Source organism: Rhinoraja longicauda, chromosome 2, assembly GCF_053455715.1.
Source record: "Rhinoraja longicauda isolate Sanriku21f chromosome 2, sRhiLon1.1, whole genome shotgun sequence".
In the NCBI taxonomy this organism is placed as follows: Eukaryota; Metazoa; Chordata; class Chondrichthyes; order Rajiformes; family Arhynchobatidae; genus Rhinoraja; species Rhinoraja longicauda.
This window is the reverse complement of record NC_135954.1, coordinates 36,923,153-36,948,858: the sequence shown is the minus strand read 5'-3', so window position 1 is coordinate 36,948,858 and position 25,706 is coordinate 36,923,153. Positions and strand designations below refer to the sequence as shown.

General features: G+C 39.9%; 1 protein-coding gene across 5 annotated transcripts in view; it reads right to left on the bottom strand.

Moving 5' to 3' along the window:
* Positions 1-25,706, bottom strand: part of cdk14 (cyclin dependent kinase 14) — a 520,407-nt gene that overhangs the window by 223,023 nt on the left and 271,678 nt on the right. For all 5 annotated transcript variants that reach the window (XM_078417377.1, XM_078417369.1, XM_078417397.1 and 2 more), the window contains one exon: positions 20,443-20,536. In XM_078417377.1, coding sequence (XP_078273503.1) covers positions 20,443-20,536 — 94 coding nt within the window. The remainder of the gene's footprint in view (positions 1-20,442; positions 20,537-25,706) is intronic.

The following is a 25,706-nucleotide window of genomic DNA, read 5'->3' as shown; positions in this document are numbered from 1 at the left end:
TATAATTGGGAACATAACTGATGATCTCTTTATTCTTTTCACAATTTTTTTTTTCTTACTTCCCTATTTTTAATCGAAGGTATCACAAAATGCTGGAGTAACTCAGCAGGTCAGGCAGCATCTCAGGAGAGAAGGAATGAGTGACGTTTCGGGTCGAGACCCTTCTTCAGACTGAAGAAGGGTCTCGACCCGAAACGCCACCCATTCCTTCTCTCCTGAGATGCTGCCTGACCTGCTGTGTTACTCCAGCATTTTGTGATACCTTCGATTTGTACCAGCATCTGCAGTTATTTTCCTACACTTCCTATTTTTAAATTGTCATTCGTTCCCCATTTTTAAGACCTAATTTCATTTTTATTGACGTTTCCCCACCTTTCGCTCTTTGCACTGACCCAATTGTCCCCTTACTCTAATATTCCCTCTTTACTCCTCTCCTGCAATTCTCATTGGGATCCTCTTTTGTGCTGCCACAGGAGATTGACTAATTACTTGCATACACTGCACCACACTTGACTGCTCACAACCTAAATTGATCAATATCTTTTAGATGTCATTTACTGCCGCCAATTATATATCAACCCTGCTTGTCAAGATAGCAAATAATGTTCTTTTTTAAAGAAAGCCAAAGTCAGTCACATGCAGCCCTTGATTTTCAGGCAGTGCTGTCAGCCCAACAGCCTGGAATGGATATTTAGGTATGACCATGAAGATTATCTTTATCCTCAATGAACATCCTGAAAGTGACGGTGGTGTCCACGGCTAATTATATAACCATGAGTATATTTTCTACACAATGAAAGCGCTCAGCAATGAATGTACTTAATTATCAGGAAAAATATGTGCAGAAAATCAAAGAATAACCTTTTTTTCCTTTGTTGCCCTGGATCTACGTGAGAAGTTTTGCTCAATCACTTATCTGCCTCTGCTTATTCATTTTCATGTCAAACAGTTGACAAGTTCGATATATTTCCCTTGACCCTTTTAGCACTCAATAGTACTTGAGCTTTCACACGAGGGGTAGATTTTCCTATTTGGAGGAGAAAATCCCTGGAGAGATCTTATGCTTAAATGGTTTGCAAACCAGATCCCTGATTCACCAGCCAACACTCCTGAAATATGACAATCCTGCAATTGGCGTGATTAATATAGTTCAGAGTTTTCCCACATTTATTTTGTGAATATTAATACCTACATTTATAAAACTTAATTAGACAAAATTCTTATTTGAATAAGAATTTGCCCCATTTGAATTGTGTTTTCTGCTGTATTTTGTCACAGACTTTAAAAGGATAAATCATTGTATGACAACTGGATCCAAGGTAGCAATTTTCCCTTTCAGGATTAGGGAGGGAGAAAAAATACCGTCATGCAATAATTTAAAAACCGTACCCACGCTGAGTGTATTTTTTCTATGCAATGATAATTACAAGGCACATAGCACAGAATGTTCCAAGTTTGAGAATGACAGCTCCTTGCGCAGAAACAAAAGCATTTATTTGAAGAGATCACGTTGCTATGAGCAGGTGGATGCTCTATTTAAAGATCCTTGTTCACATTTTGAATAAAATAATGAACACTGAGGAGAGAAGCACAAGGGGTGCAGTGTAATTGAGGATTTAAACAAAGGCAAACAAAAGAACAATCTCAAGCAGATTGTTGTCATCAGTTGAAACCCATAGTTAGTGGAGACCCTTGAACTAGCTATTATATTTTCAAGCAGAGTTGAAGGACAGACTGCTTATTACAATAGTTTTATAACATGTAGGGGATAATTTCAGGGTCACTGATAGAGTGACTGAATCAGTCAAACTCCAACTACTTTAAATTGCATGAATGAATTTTTGCGCCTCTGGGAATTAGTTCCATTATTCTGCCAAGTCACCAATAATCCTTCCATTTTATACCACAAATTCTTTTAGTTAGAGATATTCAGTCTAAGAGACAAAAGTGCCTTGTGAAACTTATAATAGTTGGAGGTAGATATCTGGCGTTGACCAGAACTGAATAATGGAATTATTGGGTTCCTTCTTGGGAACTTCTAATGGATGTTCCTGGCTCTGGTATATCTGTGGGAAGTTCGGAAGATTTGTCCCCTAATTTTTTCCAATAATTTCCCAGGTTTCTGTTCATCATTCATCTTCCATAATCATTTGAGTTAAGGTTATCCTCAGCTTATCCAAAATCATTGCCACTTATATCTTTGCCCACAGCCAGCCCTCATCAACTGTTGCCTTGGTTTACAAACATGGCCTGGATACCAATCCAGCAACATGCCAAATGTAACATTCTATTCCTAATTTTTAAATCCTGCCATGACTTCATCCCTCCTTATGTTTAACCTCCTCCTGTCATGCAACTCTTCAAGAACCTTGTGTTTCTCCAGTTCAGGCTTGTTGCCTATATACTAAAACTCTCGTTTGGTTGTTTGTTTGTTCCTAAACTACAGCCAAAACGGTACACGATAGCACGACTATTTTAGGCCCACCTTACTCACCGTCGTCCCTTTGGTGCTAATGGAAGAAGTTTCATTAAAATTGATGTTATATTTTTTAAGTTATTCACATTTTAAAGTTTAAAACGTCCAACTGCAGTAATCACAGGAAGTGTTGGAATAACTCAATCAGTCAGGCAGCATCTCTAGAGGGAATGCATAGGCAATGTTTCAGGTCAGGAGGCTTTTTCAGAAGAAGGGTCCTGATCCGAAACATCATCTGTCCATTCTCTTACTTAATCTCCTAGTAAGAGGTTTTAGCTTGACACCGGGTGGCGCCACCAGCAGTGGCTGACTCGTCAACAGTCTGTCTGTCCTTTCTTCTTGTTGTTACTTTTAGTATGTGTTAAAAAGTATGTTTTTGTGTTCCTTGGTTGGTGGGTGGGGGGAGTTGCGGGAATTTTTTTTTCAATCTCTTACCTCGACAGTGATGCGATTTTTTTCCGTATCGTATCTCCGTCCTCACTGCGGCCTAACATCGTGGAGTTGGAGGCCTTTCCTGGAGACCGATGGCCGCTCCAAGCTGCGGGACTTTAACATCGCGGAGCTTGTGATCCCTTTGTCGGGGATCAAAGCTCCATCCTGCAGACTTTAACATCGTAAAGCCTCAGGTCTCTGGTAAGAAGAGGCTGACTCGGGAGCTCCATGCCGCAGAGAGAGTTTCAACCGCCCCGACGCAGGAGTTTCGATCACTCTGACGGAGCCTTCGATCGTCGGCTGCGGGGGCTTTGATCACCCCGACTGCGGATTGTTCGACTGCCCCGACCGCGGGATAACAAGAGGAAGAGGATTGAACTTTATTACCTTCCATCACAGTGAGGAATGTGGAATCCACTGTGGTGGATGTTTATGTTAACTTTTATGTGGGTGTGTGTCTTGTAGCTTTTCACTTAGTATGGCTGTATGGTAACTCAAATTTCACTGTACCTTAATTGGTACATGTGAAAATAAACTGACCTTGAAACCTTGAAATTATGCTTTCAGATTTCAAGGTAACATTATGACGTGGAATGGAATATTGGTTGGGAGCCAAGATAGGCTAATCAATAAACACATCTATTAGTCAGTCAAAACCCACCCTGCACAAATCCTTGCCAGCTCACTTTGATTGGCTGATACATATGCTCATTATTCTTGATAAGATTTCAGAAACTTTCCTGTATTTAATAATACTTTTGCAGATCTGTAGTTATCAAACTTATCCTCAATCAATGGAATTGACACACAACCTTTCAATCAAAAATGCACTTTTTTAAAATGTTTAATACACCTGAAAATTAAGCCCATTACATCTGCAATTCCTTTAGTGGCCTTGAGGTGAAATTTGTCAAGTTTAGTTTTAGTTTTAGATAAACAGGCCCTTCGGCCCACTGAGTCCATGCTGACCAGTGAACACCCATACACGAGTTCTATCCGACACACTGGGGACAATTTACATATCCTTGGAATGTGGGAGGAAACCGGAGGACCCTCAGCTGGAATCTTCAGCTAAAAACAAAGTGCTGGAGAAACTCAGCAGATCAAGCAACATTTGTGCAGGGAATGAACAGACAACGTTTCAGGTCAGGTCCCTTCTTTAGACTAATTTATTCATTTAGATTTTTTTAATTTAGCAAGTCTGTCATCTGCTCCATGTCCGTTATGGTCTTGGCTGCTTCTTTCTATAATGGAACCACATTCCACCAGATCACTGTCATTTTCTTTAATATTTTTAAAAGCTGTTACCGTAAACCTTATTTATAATAATAATAATAATGTATTTTATTTATATAGTGCTTTTCATATACTCAAAGACGCTTTACAGAGATTTAGAGAACACTAGAAAAGAGGGCCCGTTGGGCCCGTCCCCACACCCCCCATTCTCTCCTCCCCCAGCCCCACTCTTACTCTCCAAGTGTGCCCGTTGGGCCCGTCCTCCTGATCTGTGTATGTCAAGTGACCACTATAGCCTTCATTTTTTTTTTTTTTTCCTAATCAGATGTTTTTTTTTTTTTTCCTAATCAGATGTGCAGCACTTTGGTCAACGTGGGTTGTTTTTAAATGTGCTATACAAATAAAACTGACTTGACTTGACTTGACTTGACTTGCAATAACAAAAAAGACTTCTTGGAAGCTTTTCGAAACAATGTAGCCGTCACAAGTTTGGTGTACCGTCTTGGAGGAGTAGGGTTTGTAAGTTAAACTTCGGAATCTTCCGTACATACACACATACATACATACATACGAACGCAGAGTTTTAGTATTATATAGATAGGGAAATGAATAAATAGATAAATAAGTAAATAAATAAACGAACAGAGAAAGGAGACAGAAGGTGAGGTGACCTTCAGTGGTTGAAGGCAGTACTGAACAGGTGAGACTTCAGCGATGTTTTGAATGTGGTGAGTGTGGAGGAGTCTCTAACGGTTTGGGGTAGTGAGTTCCATAGGGTGGGAGCAGCGATGGAGAAAGCCCTGTCCCCCCAGGATCTGAGTTTGGTCCGGATGTGGGGGGATAGGAGATTGGCAGCAGCAGAGCGGAGGGTGCAGGTGGGAGTGTGCCTGTGGAGGAGGTCGGTCAGGTAGGATGGGGCCAGGTTATGGAGGGCTTTGTAGGTTATGAGGAGGATTTTGTACTGGATTCTCTGGGGGATGGGGAGCCAGTGGAGTTTATAAAGGACGGGGGTGATATGATCACGGATCGGGGTGTGGGTGAGTAGACGGGCAGCGGAGTTTTGAATGTATTGAAGTTTACTGATGATTTTTGAGGGTGCGCCATAGAGGAGGCTGTTGCAGTAGTCCAGACGGGAGGTGATGAAGGCGTGGATGAGGGTTTCTGCAGCTGTGGAGGAGAGGGATGGACGGAGACGGGCAATGTTTTTGAGGTGGAAGAAGGCTGTCTTTGTGATGTGTTTGATGTGTTTGTCGAAGGAGAGGGTTTGATCAAAGATGATTCCAAGATTCCGGATGTGAGGTGAGGTGGATACTGGGAGACCATCAATGTTGAGGATGAAGTTTTGGGTGGATTTGGTGAGCGTTTTTGGACCAATGATGATGATTTCAGATTTGTTGCAATTGAGTTTGAGGAAATTTGATTGAAGCCAAGATTTTATTTCAGTGATGCAGTTTGTCAGTGTAGAGTGTGTGGTGGGGGAGATTGACTTGGTGGAGATGAGGAGCTGGATATCATCGGCGAAGCAGTGGAAGTTGAGACCATGACGGCGGATTAATTGACCAAGGGGGAACAGGTAGAGGATGAAGAGGAGGGGGCCAAGGATTGAGCCTTGGGGGACACCTTGGGGGAGGGGAAATTACCTTGGAAATTATTTTTATTATCTGCTTTTTAATGCCACATATTTCTGTTTTCCCTGATTTTTTTAATAGCCTGCAATTCTAATAGTTTTCTACCTTTCCATTTTGTTCAGTCTCAAGTTTTAAATTTTATAAGGTCATAGGTCATAAGGTCATAAGTGATAGGAGCAGAATTAGGCCATTCGGTCCATCAAGTCTACTCCGCCGTTCAATCATGGCTGATCTATCTCTCCCGCCTAACCCCATTGTCCTGCCTTCTCTGCATAACCCTTGACACCTGTACCAATCAAGAATCAATACTTATCGCATTTGTAAGCATTTGACAATGCACAACTGCAAGAGTGAATCTTTTGCCTTATACTAAATATTTTAAAACTGCCCACTGTTTATTTGCAGCTTTCCCTATCAATAGTTCCCTATCAATAGCCTTATTCTTTTAAATGTTGGCCTGTTTAAATATTAAACATTTACTAAAGACATTCTCTGCTTCTTCTCAAACGAAATATAAAATTTAATCATAATATGGTCATTGTTTTCATGATGCCCTCCAAATCTTGAAATGTTATCTAATTGTAATTTGTTACCTATCACTTAATCTAGTATGACTGCTCTCTTTGCCACTTCTAAAAGATTGGTTTTAAATGATCGTCCTAAATATATTCTGGAAAATCATTGGCATTACTGCCTGAGCTATTCTGCTTTCTGCTTCACCAAATCTGTGTCACAAGTTTTGCTGTATGTTTTCCTAATCTCTCTGTGGATACAATACTGTTATCTGAAGCTCTGTAGCCAACCTTCAGAGTCTTCAGTCTGAAGAAGGGTCTCGACCTGAAACGTCACCCATTCCTCTCCCGAGATGCTGCCTGACCTGCTGAGTTACTCCAGCATTTTGTGTCTACCTTCAGAGTCTGAAATTATTTGGGGTCTTAAGAGATCTGTATTTTTCCACTGAGATTAGTGAAAATCTTCTATTTTACTGTGAAAATTCTCTCATCCTTATTGCATCTTTTGCATCCATCCACAATTATCGTTTTCTTTTGTAAGATCCTCGAGCTTAAATTATTTTGCTCCCCCTCACTTCCAGACTGCATTGAAGTCTCTATTGAAAGCTGTGCTTTGAGCTCACTCAGTTTTGAAAAACGATGTTTGTGTGAAGGTCTCCTGTATAACTATCCTCATCTTACATATGCAAACAGCTCATCCTTCTCTCACATCTATATAATTCAATTTGGAATTTCTGCTCTGAAGCCACCTAACTAGATAAATAAATCTTCATGTTTATCTTCATAAAAGCTTTCCTTTACATAATTTTGAAAAATAACCAAAAGGAAGTCAAATCTCTGCAATACATTTAAAACGGATGAAATTTGCACTATTTCTGAAACACTGATGAACCATTATGTTGTCATAGTTTGCAATCATTTGTAAGTAAGGTGAATACTTAAATAATTCAATACGTTTTATCTCTCCTGCAGCTGAGAAAATTTTAGATAGGAAAAAATGTGTATTTAGCAATGAAATATTTGCTATCATCTATTCATTGTTTTGATGTTAGACAAATCCAAATCTTTCCTGTATTTTCTAATTTTTTTAAAAAGATTTTTTTCATTCTCCGTGTCCCCACAACATACATTATCACCTTCTCCCCATTTCCTTTCCTTTAATCTCCTCCAATTAAATTAATTTCTTTATATTCCCATTACTATCATTCCATTTAACCTCCAAGCTCATCTGCTGCATCTGGTGTTCCAGGTGTGGACTCCTACATATCGGCAGTCTCGGCGCAGGCTTGGCGATCATTTCGTTGAACACCTACGCTCAGTCTGCCTAAACCTACACGATCTCTCAATTGCTAAACACTTTAACTCCCCGCCCATTCCCATACTGGCCTTTCTGTCCTGGGCCTCCTCCATTGTCAGAGCGAGGTCCAATGCAAATTGGAGGAACAGCACCTCATATTTTGCTTGGGCAGCATACAACCTAGGGGTATGAAAATTGACTTTTCTAATTTTAAGTAACCCTTGCTTTCCATCTTTCTCCATCCCTCCCCATCCTAGTTCTCCAACCAGTCTGACTATCTTCCTGATTAAATGTTATCTTTTATATGCTTTGTCACCTTCCCTTAGCTAATAATGATCTATTCTGCATTTTCCTTAAGCTTCGTCCTCTTTGATGTCTCGTGTTCACACCTTACCCTTCCATTTCTCTGTGTCTCCCTCTCCCCTGACTCTCAGTCTGAAGAAGGGTCTCAACCCGAAATGTCACCCATTCATTCTATCCAGAGATGCTGCCTGTACCGCTGAATTACTCCAGAATTTTGTGCCTATCTTCGATATAAACCTGCATCTGCAGTTCCTTCCGACACATATTCCATTTAACAAGTACTGCCAACCTATTTGCTAATGCCTCACAGCTCTTAGGACTTGGGTTCTTCCAATCCTGACCGCAGGTGCTTGGGCAGAATTTGTCTCCATTACTGCTCATTTAGGTGCTCCAGTTTCTTCATGCATCCCCAAAGGCACACAGAGAGGTTAACTGGCTACTGTAAAGTACACATTAGTGCAATTAATGCCTAAAGGTATCAAAGGGAAGATAGAAACTCTTGCAGCAATACTTGGAAATAAGGGGGAGGGAAGGGGATTAACGGGATTGCGCCCTTGGAACAGACATGGACTGAAAGGGTGAAATGGTCTCTTTCTGTGCCATGTAAGTATTTGTCTGGTCCTTACCAGGGATCTAACCAGAGTTGAACAACTATGAATGGATCATTTACTCATTCTATTCAACTTGCCAGAAATATTTTGAACAAAAAATCTTTTGAATACTGATATAAAAATAAAAGAAAATCTGGATTCTAAAGTAAATATACACATTGAGGAGGGAAGTAATCTGACTGGTGAAGTTAACGGACCGCTTAACACAGAAAATTGGTTTTACTGTTTTCCCCCATACGAGTTAATATTTCAATATCAATGCTTATTTAAGTAATTCTGTTTAGCAAATCACAAAAGAGCTGGAATAACTCAGCGGGTCAAGCTTTCCACTATCTGCAATTCCTGGTGTCTCGGTTTAGTTCTTGTTTCGGTCACCAGATGGAGCATTGCATTGAAAGTAATTACATAGTGAGGGCAATGTCAAGGTCCATTGCTCTCACACAGTAAAGATGCAGGTGGCCTGATTTGGATAATGGCTATAAATCTCCAGTGCAGGAGCAGAAGATGCATCTTTTTCCAGCTTTAATTGGAGAGCAAATTCTCAATCTCAGCTTCCCTCTAAATAAGGGAGTCCGTTGATTTTTTTCTGCAGGTTAAAAAGAGATCATACTGTGGATGGCAATGTAACAAAACATAACAAAACAAAATAAACAACTTTGCATCTTTTAGTTTAGTTTTGAAGTACAGCATGGAAACAGGCCCTTCGGCCCACCAAGTCCACGCTGACTAATGATCAACTTAATTAGGACATCTCAAGAAGTTGTAGGAAGGAACTGCAGATGCTGGTTTACACGGAAGATAAAATGCTGGAGAAACTTAGGAGGTCAGGCAGCATCTCTAGAGAAAAGGGACATGTGATATTTCAGGTCGAGATCCTTCTTCAGACTCACTTCCTAGTTAAACTGATGACATAAATGATTAGGATAGATTTCATTTGATCAAACCATTGTCTTGGCAAGACGCAAGTTGTAGTTGTTTTGAAATCAAACACCGTTTAAGAGGTATTTAGATAGACAGGTGGAAGTGCAAAGAATTGAGGGATGTGGATCATGTACAGGCAGATGAGATCACTTTAACCTGACATCATGTTCGGCGCAAACATTGTGGGCCGAAGGGCCTGTTCCTGTGTCTGTGTTCTACGTAACTCGTGCATTTATTGGAAGGAAATTTGTTGTTTTTATTTTAAATATTGAGTTGTCAATGTTAACAGAATTTAAAGGAACATTAAAGCATCATTCACAGACCCAGGTGCATAAAGTACTTCACAGCCAACAATGTTCTTTCAAAGTATAGACAGCATTGTGATGTATGAAACATGGAAACTAGTGTGTGCTCACCAGACTCCCCAAAATGGAAAAGAACAGACAAACTGTGTTTGCCATCTTGATTGAGGAATAGATATTGACCAGGTCACTGAGTTATTTTAAATGGTTTACTTGAGAGAGCAGGTGGGGCTCCTGATTATTTCTCTCCTAAAGAATTGGATGTCTGACACTACATCACCCCCTCACGATGGCACTTCTCAAATGGAATTATAAGCTTAAGTCCCCAGAGTGGACTTTTACCTACATTTGTCATTTCCATTGGGATAATTGTAAGCTACATCACATAACCATGAAACATCTGCAGTGAATGCTCTGTTCTGTTCTTTAAGCTCTCATCAATGCTGGATATTTTTCCCTTTGAGACCTTTCCGACTTCACACTCCCTTATGATTATCAGAGTTGCTGAGGCGTGGAAATATCTATTTTCATCGTGAATGCTGCAACTTTAACACCACAGATTTACTGGCCTCTCTGGGCTGGGACATTCAGGATCAGAATGGAATGTGAACCTTTTTGTTAAAAACTAAACAACACAATCTGGTAATGTCCACAATGACTGTCTGCAAGGAAATCTAATTGAATTGGAAGCACTTATGCATCACCTTTAATACCAATGTGTCTTCCCTGCATTTTTAGCTATTTTATCTTGTTACCAATCCAATTACAGCTTTGATTAGTTCTGCGATGTGCCAGGCAAATGGTTTGGTTAAATGAAAGGATTCCAAATCATTTATGTCACCAGTTTAACTAGGAAGTGTTTGCTTGCAGCTGTTCCTCGAATACATCATTCTCTGGGCAATGCCTATCGCCATCCACATGCTGTGATATAATGTACACATAATTCTGGATCTCTATTGAGAGAACTATTTCCCAAAAACCAGTGAAGGTGAGTTAGATAAAAGTTACCAGTAATCGCTCAGATTTTCTATTTTGCTTGGTGAATTAAAAGATGAAAAATGTCAAACTCGTTGTCGTGGCTATCCCTCGAGGTCGGGGATGATGGTCTACGTTCCGAAGAACGAAGATGCCTGTGCGTGTGTTTGTTTAACCGTGTACTTGATGTTGCACTGCAAGAAGCACACGGTCCTTCACAAGTCAATCAACTAATTCCAATGGCAAGGGAACCAAGACGATTGGAGCTGATAGATCTGTTGCAGCCTTCATCTGCCTTCACAGCCGTTGAGTTCAAGATAACTTCGTTCGCCTGGTCCGCCGTTGAGGTCTTGTAGGTTCGATCGTTCTTAGTCTGCACCCTCATCCTCGACCTTACCGCCATGGGTGGCCCTACCAGAAGCTAGCGTTTCCGACGGCATCGCTCTCTGAATCATGGGGGCACACAAGCCTCTTCACCACGACAAGGTGAGCAATCCGAATATCAAACTAACTTAGCATAGAATAATAAAAGCTAACTCTATCATGACCACTGGATTTAATCCAACATTTATCTAAAATATTTAATTATTTTTAAAAGAGGACTTGGTATCAAGCATTCAACTATTGTCAAAAATCGTATGATTTTCCTTTTTACTCCACTTTTAACAAAGATAAAGCTTCAGCTCTTCATAATAGTCTCATTCAGCTTGAACTCAAATTCATTGCTTAAGTTACAGACAGTATGGTACTGGCGTGAGGTGTTTGGAACCATTGATATGACCAAAGATGATGGCTGTTTTCTCAAGCAATTGGATAATACAATGTCGACCATGAGAATCCATGGTGCTATTATGCTGGCAGATACGAGCAACTACTGCCCAAGTACCCTTGTGTAAGTGATAGATATTTGGGAACTCCAGAAAGGGCTATGATGCAATCATGTGGAATCAAGTGAGGGAAAACCATTGAGTGTGACAATGATGAAAAGACAGATGTAAAATGTGCATTCGTATGAAAGGCTGCATAGTGGCATGAGACAATATGAAACTAATGTGCACAGGATCTGAGTTACAATCTGTCCATGTTACTTTAGATTTAATTGGGGTGCCTCAGCACAATATCAGAGTTGGACTCTCCATTTCAAAAACCAAAACATGAAATACAGGAAATATAAATGTTGAAGGACTTGAGAAGGGAGGCCAGAATAACTAGGTGATTGTTTACTTATCACAACACAGAAGATGGTTATGTGGCCCATAAAATCCTCAGCAGCTCCCAGATCGATCCCATTAGTCCCATTCCTACTGAACGTATTCCCTCTCACACACCCATTCACTCCCCTTTGATTCTCTTTCTGCTTCCCTTTGCTAAGGGGTAACATAGAACAGCAAATAACAAGCATATCTTTGGGAGGGGGGAAAGAGAAGACTGGAGCACACAGACGAGACCCCGGGAAGACAAGGGGAGAATGGGCAAAGTCCACAGCAACAGCAGATGAGTTCAGGATCAAAATCGGTTAATTGCACTGGTGTGCCGATAGGTGTACCAGCTTCACCCCCATGCCAAGATGTGTTTGCAAGGCAAGAGAGGTTATATTTTTAAGAATGGGGAAACGACATGGGGTTTGAAAGAATAGAACAGTGTCCTAGGAGGTTAACCCATTTATTTATCAGCTAGTACGTGGCTATGAAAATAAGTTGTGTTTAAATTGGGCAGAGGAGTATGTCAAATAAGTGAGATTTAAGGCTAAGGGCAAGATGATTTTGCAGCAACCGAAAGCTGCTTGCAATCTTTGTGTTAACAGCTTCATTAAGGCTGTCTTTTCACTTGTCTCTTAAAGTTAAGGATGAACACGCAATTAAGAATGCTTTCAAGAGCCGGCTGTGAGGTGAGAAAGTAATCAAGGATCAAGGATTAGTTTGATTCAAAGGAATTAAGACAGATTGCAGAAAACCTCAAAGGTCCAGTCAGATCAGAAATTGATGAATAAACCAACCATATCGAATCTCCATTCAAGGATGCAGTAAAGGGAGAAACAGAGAGAATGACTCAGTTTGAAGAGGGCAAGGATTCTACTGTCAATCCAGAAAATAAAGGTAGAGATTGGAAAAGAGTTTGGGGACATTAACATAGAGTAATATAGCACGGAAACTTGTCCCTTTGGCCTCACTTGTCCTTGCTGTCCTATCTAAGCTAGACCCATTTGCCCACTCTCCACCTTTCCTATCCATGTCAATGCATCTTTTAAACATTGTTATTTTACCTGCCTCAACTCTTCCTCTGGCAGCTCATTCTATATCCGCACCACCATCTATGTGAAAAAGCTGGACCCCAGGTTCCTATTAAATATATTTCCTCTCTTATCTTAAACCAAGTCATTTAGTTTTTGATTCCCCTACCCTGGGAAAGATACTCCATTCACTCACTCATCCCCTCATGGTTTTATATACCTCTATAAATCACCCCTCATTCTCCTGTGCTCCATACTAAAGTCCTAGTCTGCCCAACCTCGATCTACACCTCAGGCCCTTGAGTCCAGGCAACATCCTCATGCATCTTATCTGTCTTCTTTCCAGCTTAATGGCATCTTTCCTGAACAATACTCCAAGTGTTGCCTCACAAGTATCTTGTACAATGGTAACATAACATCCCAACGTCTATGCTCAATACTCTGACTCATGAAGGCCAACATGACTTGAGAGTTTGACTGTGTCGTCTTAAGTAAGAGTTTATTCAATGGTGCAGATGTAATGTGGTTCAATGCAGATGCACGGCTATCAAAGTAGATGTGATTAATAGTGAGGGATCACATTTTGTTGCAGTTGAATAACTGCACTTTCATTTCCCAAATTCATCCAATTTGAAGCCTGAAATCTTCAGGCTGCAAATAACTAAATTCAAGCAGTAAAGACATTGGTGGCAACTAGAAAAAGAAAGGCAGATTGTTTGCTAACATCACATGCCAGGGATGCATATCCCATTTGCAGAGCCAAAGGGATTTAACAAAACTGTCAAATGTGTGCTGATGCGCATGCACAAGATAAGATGGATTTACCAATTGCAGAACCATTGTTAGATCAAAATGATTCTTCTTGATAGCATTGTCACCGCAGTATTCTGCCATCACTAACAAAGCATACATGGCTTAATTCACCCAGAGATAAAATTAAAGCATAATTCACTCTTCTTTATTAACTCAGTGTAGTATAAGAGTGATTAATTAAATGTCTGGGTGAATTATATGTTAGCAATAATTATATTTAAAGTGACATAATTTGCCACTGTAATCACACCACTCTAAATCAATAAAAATAATAAAGGCATACAAATATGCCGCCAAATCCCGGAAAGCTTGGCATACGACACACAATACGCATAAACAGATCATTTATGGTCTGATTTTTGTACGGATAAAAATATGTTACAACAATACATTTTCTAATGTGCCAGAACTTTTGTCATGCTAAATTTCATTGAATTTACTGCAAAGTATGTCTTGCAGAGTAACTATCCTGGTAGAGGATAAATTAAATCACTGTGCTGCAGTACACCTATTCATCCAGAAAAGACATTGGTTTTATGAAAGAAAGAAATGTAACAGTAAAAGGTGTTTTGGACAGTAAGTTGCCATTCGATTCACAATATGTCAGCTATTTTTTTCTGAAACCAGGTTCCATTTCTAATCATGCTAAGGTGAGTGAACATTGCTTCTCACAAGGAACAATAGGAGCCAGAGGCAGTTTACCTTTTCAAAAACGTACACCCAGAGGGGACATATTTTCAAGAATACTTATTTGATTGTAACCATGCATCAATTTTTTACACACTACCAATATGACCACCAGATAATTAACATGCTTCCAGACAAAAAACTGCTGTATTAAATTTCTTTGATCTCCCACGCTGTTTCTTTCTTTCTGCAGGCAACCCTCTTGTTGCACTCCTGCAAACCTCACCAATGTATCAATATGCTGCCAGAGGGAACAGGGATAAACTGAATACAGTTGTCACTGGTTTCAGTTATACATTAACAGCACACCCTGGTTCATGTACTGCAATTTAACAATGCTTTATATTATTAGTTGCCTTGTTATACTGCAGACAGATTTTTAAAGATTGGTTTCCATTTCTTGCAGATTATTCTGACCTAACCTTTCAAATTATGCACATTTAAATGGATTACTTTTCATTATCCACTAAAGTATCTTTTGATCATAATTGACCCAACCGAGCTTCATATTTTTAAATATTTAGTCTTGATCATTTTGACACTTCATTCGCTAAGTCTGCACATAATCCACAAATTCTGAAATTAATCTACTTGTTTTTGATTACTATGGTATGAAACTCACAGGTCTTTTGTAGAAGAATTGACATGATGCAATACTTTGTTCTAACCAGTACACAGCTTTACCCTTCCGTTTTGGTTTTAAGTAATATCTTACTCAATATCAAATCTTTGGTGCCTTCTCTTGGAGTCATGGGGTCACACAGCATGTAAACTGGCCCTAAGGCCCACCTTGCCCATGCCGTCCAAGATGCTCCATTTATACTAGTTCTACTTGCCCACTTTTGGCCCAATCCTTCTGAACCTTTCCTATCAATGTACCTGTCCGAGTGTCTTTTAAATGCACCTGCCTCAACTACTTCTGCTGGCAGCTCATTCCATATACCTTCCACCCTGTGTAAAAAGGTTGTCCCTCAGGTTCTTATTAAATCTTTCCCCTCTCACTTTAAATCTATGTCCTCTGGTTCTTGATTCCCCTACTCTGGGTAAAAGGCTATTTCTTCCAAAGTTAACTATATTAAATATACAGAATTAAATGTATCATGTAAATATACAGAATTATACCTAACATCTCCAAGTTTGCGGATGACACAAAGCTGGGTGGCAGAGTAAGCTGTGAGGAGGATGCTATGAGGTTGCAGGGTGACTTGGAAAGGTTGGGTGAGTGGGCAGATGCATGACAGATGCAGCATAATGTGGATAAATATGAGGTAATCCACTTTGGTGGCAAGAACAAGAAGGCAGATTATTATCTGAATGGTGTCAGATTAGGAAAAGAAGAGGTGCAACGAGAACTGGTTGTTCTTGTACATAGTCACTGAAAGTAAGCATGCAGGTACAGCAGGCAGTGAAGAAAGCAAATGGCATGTTGGCTTTCGTAGCAAAAGGATTTGAGTATAAGAGCAAGGAGGTCCTACTGCAATTGTACAGGGCCCTGGTGAGACCACACCTGGAGAAATGTGTGCAGTTTTGGTCTCCTAATTTGAGGAAGGACATTCTTGCTATTGAGGGAGTGCAGCGTTGGTTCACCAGGTTAATTCCCAGGATGGCGGGACTGACATATGATGAAAGAATGGATTGACTGGGCTAATATTCACTGGAATTTTGAAGGATGAGAGGGGATCTTATAGAAACATAAAAAATTCTTAAGGGATTGGTCAGGCTAGATGCAGGAAAAATGTTCCCGATGTTGGGGGAGTCCAGAACCAGGGGTCCCAGTTTAAGAATAAGAGGTAGGCCATTTAGCACTGAGATGAGGAAAAACGTTTTCACCCAGAGAGTTGTGAATCTGTGAAATTCTCCATCACAGAAGGCAGTGGAGACCAATAGTGAAAAGTTTCCACTAATGGGAAAATCTCAAATAAGGTGATACAGTTACAAGATGAGTATGCAGTGATTTAAAAATGAGGTCGAAATCTCTACTTGTGGAGAGTGGTGAACTCAGAAATTCGATACTCTGGAGGATAATGAAGGTTACATCATTGGGGGCATTTAAAGGAGGTCTATAAATTCCTCAAAGATTAGAGAACTGAGTGCTATGGAGAATTGGAATAGCGATACAGTGGCACAGCAGTAGAGTTGCTGCCTTGCAGCATTAGAGACCCGGGTTTGATCCTGACCGAGGGTGCTGTCTGTATGGAGTTTGCACGTTCTCTTTGTGTCCACGTGGGTTTCCTCCAGGTGTCCGGTTTCCTCCCACATTCCAAAGACGAGCGGGTTTGTGGGTTAATTGGCTTCTGTACATTGTCCCTAGAGTGTAGGATAGAACTAGTGTGATCGTTGGTAAGTGCGGACTCAGTGGGCAGTTGTAAGAAGTCAGGTGGCCTATTTCTGTTCCTGCGTTTTGGACTCTTGCATCATGGATCAGCAGTGAGCAGTGTTAACCATAATGTTGGGTGGCTGGGAAGAGGCCATTTCCTGGCAATCAACATGATCAATATTCAACAGAGGTAATCAAAATGAAAGCAAAACAGTATGTTGATTCAAAGCATATGATGGAAGGCAACATATGTTCTTTTGTTCTTTTCAAAAGTTCTTCTAAATTTTGACAACTTTGAGTGGAACGATGATTACTAGTATTTACTATTAAACAGTTCTGGGGCCGAAGTAGTACATTTAATCAGCTGTAACATCTGTTTGCTAAATGAACCTTCACTTCCAAAACAGAAATTCAACGTGAGTGTGGTATGATTATAGAATCAATTTTATTAAAGAGTGGATGGGCAATGAAATGAAACTTGCTGACAGAGTAGTAGGAAGAGACATTCGGATACCGACCTCCAATCATATTCCTTGGATTGCAGAGGAATTGCCATAGTTAAACTAAATAAAAGTGAGATGGCTACAACAACACAATGCTACACTGAGTCACTCCACCTGCTGAAAACTAGAAAGGCAACAAGCTGTAAATCAACAACTACAAAAATATTTTGTTTCCCCTGTATGGGATTGATGAATTTCATTTATTACAATAGAATTCAACAATTTCTTACAAATAGTTTTAAAATCATAACCATATTTCTAACTCATAATCTAAAAGCAGAGGCCCCTCCTGCATAATCTAATAAGTATCAACCCAATGGGCATCCAGGTATGTCATCAGGCTGGACCAAAGTGTTAAGTATCTAAGTACCTGAAGCAGCCTAGAAACTGGGGGACTTTACAACGAATGCACAAAGGTGATCAAAAAAATCTACGTGGTGTTGAATGACATAGCCATAACAACAGAATGCAAATAGTTGAAACAAGGAACTGCAGATGCTGGTTTACACAAAAGGACACAAAGGGCTGGAGTATCTCAGCGGGTCAGTCAGCATCTCTGGAGAACATGGATAGGTGGCTTTTCGGGTTGGGACCCTTCTTCAAACCCTTCTTAAGCAGAATACAAGTTATAAGAGGCAATGTTCAAACTGTGTTTAACTTTGGAGAGACTACAGACTTATAATACATCTAGTCAGAGAAGGAACATCAGGCTGGGTTGTGATAAAATACTGGAGTGGGGGATTTACACTCAGATAGGTGATGCCTGTTATATTTTTACAATTGAAACTAGTATGTGGCATGGTGTAGTGAGGTCATGTAATCGAGAGAGTGGGAACAAATGCAGAATTAGAAGCCTGTAGAAGTCATTTTATAGTTGGGACTGTTAAAAGAGAACTACGGCACTGTGCTGTCTCCTTTCTTTCTCTTGAACATACACTTCAAGGCTGAACTAAACATAACAACTGCCCAAAACTTGTGGATGTGAGTATATTGGCTCAAACCGGCAGAAGAAATTTTTGAAAATAATATTTTTCTCCTGCCTAATACAATTAGTCTGAAGAAGGGCTTTCATCCAAAAACATCACCTATCCATGTCTTCCAGAGATGCTACCTGACCCACTGAGCTAATGCCAACATTTTGTGGTTTTATTATTATTATACTGTGGCTATTGAAAGGATCTCCAGAATGGTTTTTCTCATCAGTCATATCCTGATAATCTTAACTTCAAGGTACAGAGGGTGCACAGTGACAATGGATTTTTCAAATTATACATTTTGTGTAAAACTTGTTTATTTTTGTTCAGATTATAGTTTTGTTTCAGCTGAGTGAAATACAAGCCTCAATCAATGCAGTTGCCCTCAGGTGATATTTCATAGGAATATCTGAAAACATACTCATATATCATATCATTGAGAATCACACCATTACTGCCGTTCTTCTCTGTTTGCACCTATATAACTGAATCTTATGAACCATAATCCCAGATTATAAAACTATTAAATTGCATCAGATATCTCAGTATCACAATCCACATAATATATGCATTATGTCAAGTAATTTCCAAACCATATTAACACGTCACAGAAAAGATTTTCATTCCAGGTTCTTCCCATTTAATCAGCTGTTTTAAAAAATAGAAACATTTCCGTTTCTTTCCTATTATCAGACTAAAGAAGACCACATTTCAAAACAATACGTCATAAAATGTAAGCACATGACTGCTGCCATTTCTCAATGTGACACCAAGTTTGGTCCAAATGAGTTAGATCTGAAAGCCCATCGACTTCATCGGGGATTAAAAGATCATGAGGAAAAATGATATATTTCCAAAATTTTATTTGAAAGGTGTGTCTTTAATATTTTCAATTATTTAAAGTATCTGTACATTTATGTGTAAACCATGAGTCCAAATGCTCAGAAGAGGCACTCTTAAGAATGCTAATTTTGAGCTGAGGTTGACACAACAATCGAGCTACTTGTGTAGGAAAGAACTGCAGATGCTGGTTTAAATCGAAGGTAGACACAAAATGCTGGAGTAACTCAGCGGGACAGGCAGCATCTCTGGAGAAAAGGAATGGGTGATGTTTCGGGTCAAGACTCTCGAGCTACTTCATTGTTCAAAAGCGATATTTAAAAGCTAATTTTAAATTTAATATTTTCTTTCACTTCAAACATTTAGAGACATTGAATCTCTTTGTCAGATATCACTGACAGCAAAGCCGAGGGGTAGGTGGAGAGAGGGTTTTCCAGTGAATTTTGTTTTGCCCCACTCATGTCACCTCATACTGCTGGTATCCTCGCCATCAGCAAGATTGGGCCTGGAAGAGATAAATTCAGGGAACACGAGCAACTGGTCCCACTCACAAAGACCAAGGCCATAACTTTCATCTTGGTAAAACCATCATTACAAAGACGTACCAGTTCCCTTACTTAATATGCAAGAAGGAACTGCAGATGTTGGTTTAAACTGAAGATAGAGTTCTGGAGAAACTCAGCAGGAGAAAAGGAATGGGTGACGTTTCGGGTCAAGACCCTTCTTCAGACTGGTTAGGGACAATGGAAACAAGAGATATAGATGGTGATGTGGAGGAGACTGAGGACAGAAAGGTCTGTGTAGGAATGGGAAGGAGAATTAAAGTGTTTAGCAACTGGGAGATCAGGTTGGTTCAGGCTGGCTGAGCGAAGGTGTTCCGCAAAACAATCGCCCAGATTTGCGTTTGGTTTTGCCGATGTATAAGAGACCACATCTTCGGTCTCCTCCATTGTCAGAGTGAGGCTCAGTGCAAATTGGAGGAACAGCATCTCATATTTCACTTGGGCAGCTTACAGCCCAGTGGTATAAATATTGATTTCTCTCACTTCAGGTAGCCCCGGCATTCCCTCTCTCTCCATCCCTCCCCCACCCAAGTCACACTAGATTTTCATTTTTACCCTACAAACAGCTAACCATGGCCTGTTTCCTTTATCATTGTTACTTTTTTTTGCATATCTTTCATTCATTGTTCTTTATCTCTCCACATCACCATCTATACCTCTCGTTCCCCTTATCCCTAACCAGTCTGAAGAAGTGTCTTGACCCGAAAGGTCTTCTCTCCAGACATGCTGTCTGTCCCGCTGAGTTACTCCAGCTTTTTGTGACTATCTTCCCTTATTTAATATGCTAATTGCATACAAAATCTTCTGATTAAAAATACTGACCAAAAATATTCGCTCCAATTGATCCCGAATATCCTTCATTCCAGGGAATGCAGCGACTCCTTGAATCATTTCGACAAAAATGCAACCCACACCCCTGGAAAAGAGGACAACAAGTATTTGATGAACAGCTCACTTTAAATTAGTCAAGTACGAGTACATTGAAGAAGGAAAGACCAAATGTGACGTTTTAAATAATACAACAGCTTTTAATTAAAGGCACAGTAAAACAGAAGCGGAACTGACTACAAGTGTACTCCCTTATAGCACCATTGTATAAGTAGTAATAAAAGCGTATCAAATTTTCAGCATTTTTTAATTGAATGTCATGAAGAAAAATCATGATTGTAATTTGTATTTAGCATTGTGCATAGGACAAACCATTATCGTAATTTGTACTGAACAGCATGCACAGGGTAGATCATTATGACACCCCTTGAATAGTTATATAGGACAAAAGGGATTATTAGAGTTAGAATGTGTCCATGTTGTCAACAAACAAAGGAGGATCTATCGACCAAATTGCTACACATCATTTACTTTCATTAAACATTTTAAATGGGAGACAGAGAAAATCAATCGTACTCAGTATTTAATATCAGAATCTGCATTTTGTCCATTTCAGACATTGGTTGTTATATTTGGAATGGTTCCTTTAACTTTGATATTCCAATAATATGATTAATATCACATATTCTAAATATTCTTCCCCATCCAAAAGAATATGGAAACAATGGGAAACATTTTCATTGCGCATTATCTAATTTTTAATCATGCCAGCATAAATAGAGTGAACAAGTTTAAGAACATATGTAGGGCCTTGTATCGTCAAATATGGTTATAGGGGATAGAATGTTGGATTCAAGGAGGAAGGAAAAAGGATTGGTGCGTTTGTACATTTCTGAACAGTTTGACAGCTATTGTTGTGGCAATATAAATAGTTTGCTGTTTACAGTTTTTAGCACGTTTGGGAAGGATGGCAATGCAATTGAATGTCAAAATGATTTTCCATGTAGGGATTTACAAAAAAAAGGCAATTTAGATAACATAATTTAGAAAAGGTTGAATATGGATAAAGATAAAAAAATAAGGCGCCCAATTTCTTCCTGCTAAGAAAGCTAAGGAAATGGAATGGAATGTAGAAATGGAATGAAAATAAAAGTCCTTTATTCTGGGAATATGCCGAGGATTTGATGAGCAGATTAGAGGCGGCTTTATCCTGAGGAAAAGTTGGGCTGTGTAGGCTGGTATCTGCAGGAGTTTATGAGTGAGAAGGGACTTGATTAAAACAAAGGACCCACTGTTCAAAAGTAAGAAGTCACCATTTTAGATAAGGAGAAAGTATTTCTTCCTCAAAGTGTAGAGGAAGCAGAAACTTGGAACAATTTTAAAGGTTGATAGGTTCTTAACAATGGGGATGTGAAAAGTTACTGGGACTATAGGAAATACAGAATTAGCATTACAATCAGATCTGCCATAATCTTATTGCATGGAGGCATAGGCCTGAAGGGCCAAGTGACTTCTTCCTGCTCCTCATTTATACATTTGTTTGATTCTCCAAGGAGGCCAGAACATTTACTCCTGTGGCAAGTCAAAACAAGGTCAATACAAACAGGGGAGTTGGAAAGAATGTATTAATTTGGAAGAGCATCCAGAAGTGATGGACCTTATAACTCATATTCAACAGTCCATTACCAGGAATAAATCAGGTTACACTTCTTTTTGGACAAATCAAATTGGGCTACCAAAGAATTTAAGCTTTTATTTCCCCGACGTATAAGGCAGTTCTAGTTTTGACAATTGACACTGCATGATAGTATTATGGAGCAAAAATAAATTGAATAATGTAATGGTTGAGGATGTTAGAATCATATTTAAACTGGTTAAAAATATATCCTTTTTAAGCAATGCACAAAATACAGTGCAGTTTTTTAAGCAACGAAGAGAGGTTGGACAAATGTGCAGCTGACAATAGCAATCCCACATCCCGTTTTATATTGTCTTACTTCATGAGCTACAAGGTCAGCTTTAACAATATTTTACAGCAGTCACATTTTAGAGAGTTGTGTGAGAATTGTGCTAGTTTTCTAATTTGCACAAATGTGAAGTTCAGATTATTCTAACAACAAACTTAATCTAATCACATTTAATTGAATGACCTTATTTTAATGACTTTTAATCTTATGTCTTTACTGCTCCTGCTTCTGCACAAACAACATGGCAACAATACCTGGCAGATATAGTCTGCACATGATTAAATTAACTTACGAACTGTCTGTCTGTAACTAAATTAACTGTCTGTAATGAAATAAATGGGCACACCTCATAAAATTAATATCATTTTTAACCAGTTTAAATATGTTTTAGAGATTCTTAACCATGATAAATTTGAGGAAGGATATTTTTGCTATTGAGGGCGTGCGGCGTAGGTTTACGAGGTTAATTCCCGGAATGGCGGGACTGTCATATGTTGAAAGACTGGAGCGACTAGGCTTGTATACGCTGGAATTTAGAAGGATGAGAGGGGATCTTATCGAAACATATAAGATTATTAAGGGGTTGGACACGTTAGAGGCAGGAAACATGCTCCCAATGTTGGGGGAGTCCAGAACCAGGGGCCACAGTTTAAGAATAAGGGGTAGGCCATTTAGAACGGAGATGAGGAAAAACGTTTTCAGTCAGAGAGTTGTAAATCTGTGGAATTCTCTGTCTCAGAAGGCAGTGGAGGCCAATTCTCTGAATGCATTCAAGAGAGAGCTAGATAGAGCTCTTAAGGATAGCGGAGTCAGGGGGTATGGGGAGAAGGAAGGAACGGGGTACTGATTGAGAATGATCAGTCATGATCACATTGAATGGTGGTGCTGGCTCGAAGGGCCAAATGGCCTACTCCTGCACCTATTGTCTATTGTCTATTGACAAGACCAGAAGACACAAAACACAATTAGGCCACTTGACCCATCTAGTCTGCTCTGTCATTCAATCATGTCTGATCTATTTTTCCCTCTCAACCCCATTCTCCTACCTTCGTCCCGTAATCTTTGACACCATTACTCATCAAGAACCTATCAACCTCCACTTTAAAAATATCAATGTCGGCCTCCACAGCTGTCTGTGGCAATGAATTTCACAAATTTACCATCCTCTGGCTAAAGAAATTCCTTCTCATCTCCAGTCTAAAGGTACATCCTTTTATTTTGAGGTTGTGCCCTCTGGTTCTAGACTCACCCATTACTAGAAACATCCATTCCACATCCACTCTGTACTGGCCTTTCATTATTTGGTAGGTTTCATTGAGAATCCCCCGCATCCTAAACACCAGTGACTACAGGCCCAGAGACTTCAAAGGCACAATTGTCAAAAATTAAGCAACAGAAATTCCATAATAACTTGTTCTACTTTTAAAAAAAATCCCAATAGCTTTCAGAAATATTTCAATGGAATCAGAATCCCTACTTTTGAATGGCATGAAACACAATGTTTCTCTACTTCGGATGTCGCCATCAGAACACAGATCAATGTTGTTTGATTCTGCCTGACGTAAAGGATGTGAGCCAGATTTGTTTAGTTTCACCAAACAAGAGCTGAACTGCCGTGAAACAAGTATTTCCAAATACACAACAAATATTTTTTGTGTCTGTGGAGATGTCAGATAACAACAAACAGTATTTCCTAATTCATTTAATAAGTCTGGCAATGAATCTGTGTTGATGTCAGATAGTGATATAATTGAACATTTTCAACCCAAAAGAAAAGATGAAAAACTGCACTCCAGGTGATCCAGGAATGTGATATAGAAAGCAAATTGTTTGTTCACTGTGAATGGAATTGAATTGCTATGATTTTAACATTTAATTCGCTAACCTCAACCAAAACGAATGTAAATTCGTGAGCAGTGAAAGAGAAAATTTAGGATATCAGCATCATGTGGCATTGCAGGCATGAAAATCAAAAACCTGATCATATTTATGTAACACCGATTTACACAAAGATCAAAAACAGCAGTAACCTTTAAAATCAGATCTTAAATCAGTTAAGCGAATATGTTACTCGTCCCAGATTCCGTTCCCTCCGTAACTCCCTGGTCCACTCGTCCCTTCCTACCCAAACCACCCTAACCCCGGGCACTTTCCCCTGCAACCGCACGAGATGCAACACCTGTCCCTTTACCTCCCCCCTCAACTCCATCCAAGGACCCAAACAGTCTTTCCAGGTGAGACAAAGGTTCACCTGCACCTCCTCCAACCTCATCTACTGCATCCGCTGCTCTAGATGTCAACTCATTTACATCGGCGAAACCAAGCGCAGGCTTGGCGATCGCTTCGCTGAACACCTGCGCTCGGTCCGCATTAACAAAACTGATCTCCCGGTGGCCGAGCACTTTAACTCCCCCTCCCATTCCCAGTCTGACCTTTCTGTCATGGGCTTCCTCCAGTGCCATAGTGAGGCCCACCGGAAATTGGAGGAACAGCACCTCATATTTCGCCTGGGCAGTTTGCAGCCCGGTGGTATGAACGTCGACTTCTCCAACTTTAGATAGCTCCTCTGTCCCTCCCTTCCCCTCCTCCTTCCCAGATCTCCCTCTATCTTCCTGTCTCCACCTATATCCTTCCTTTGTCCCGCCCCCTGACATCAGTCTGAAGAAGGGTCTCGACCTGAAACGTCACCCATTCCTTCTCTCCCGAGATGCTGCCTGACCTGCTGAGTTACTCCAGCATTTTGTGAATAAATCGATTTGTACCAGCATCTGCAGTTATTTTCTTATACTATACTTTTCTGTATTGGTTTGTATTATGCCAAGAAAATTAATGTCTGGAGAAAATACTAAGCTGCTGTAGGAACTCAATGGGTCAAACCGCATCTGTGGAGGCAAAGGAATGAATTACATTCCAAGTCAAGATCCTGCTTCAAGTCTTGACCCAACACATTGACCATGCCTCTGCCTCCACAGATGCTGTCTGACCATCAATTTCCTCCAGAAGTTTGTTTTTTCGACCCAGATGACAATATCTGCAGTTGCTTATGTCTCCAAGTTAATGTCTGGACTCAGGAAAGGAAATGGGTCAATAACAGCATAAGATAGAATAGTGCAGAAAATAGATACCATAGGAATTTTCTGTAAACTATTCTAGATCTCAGCACAGATGCAACCTGCTTGATGGATCCCATGTGCACAGTTAATCAACTATTAATAACATAAATATTCAGACAAGAAGCGGTAATGCATAGCACTGCTGAACAGCAAGAGAATGAGATTGTTTTTTAAATTT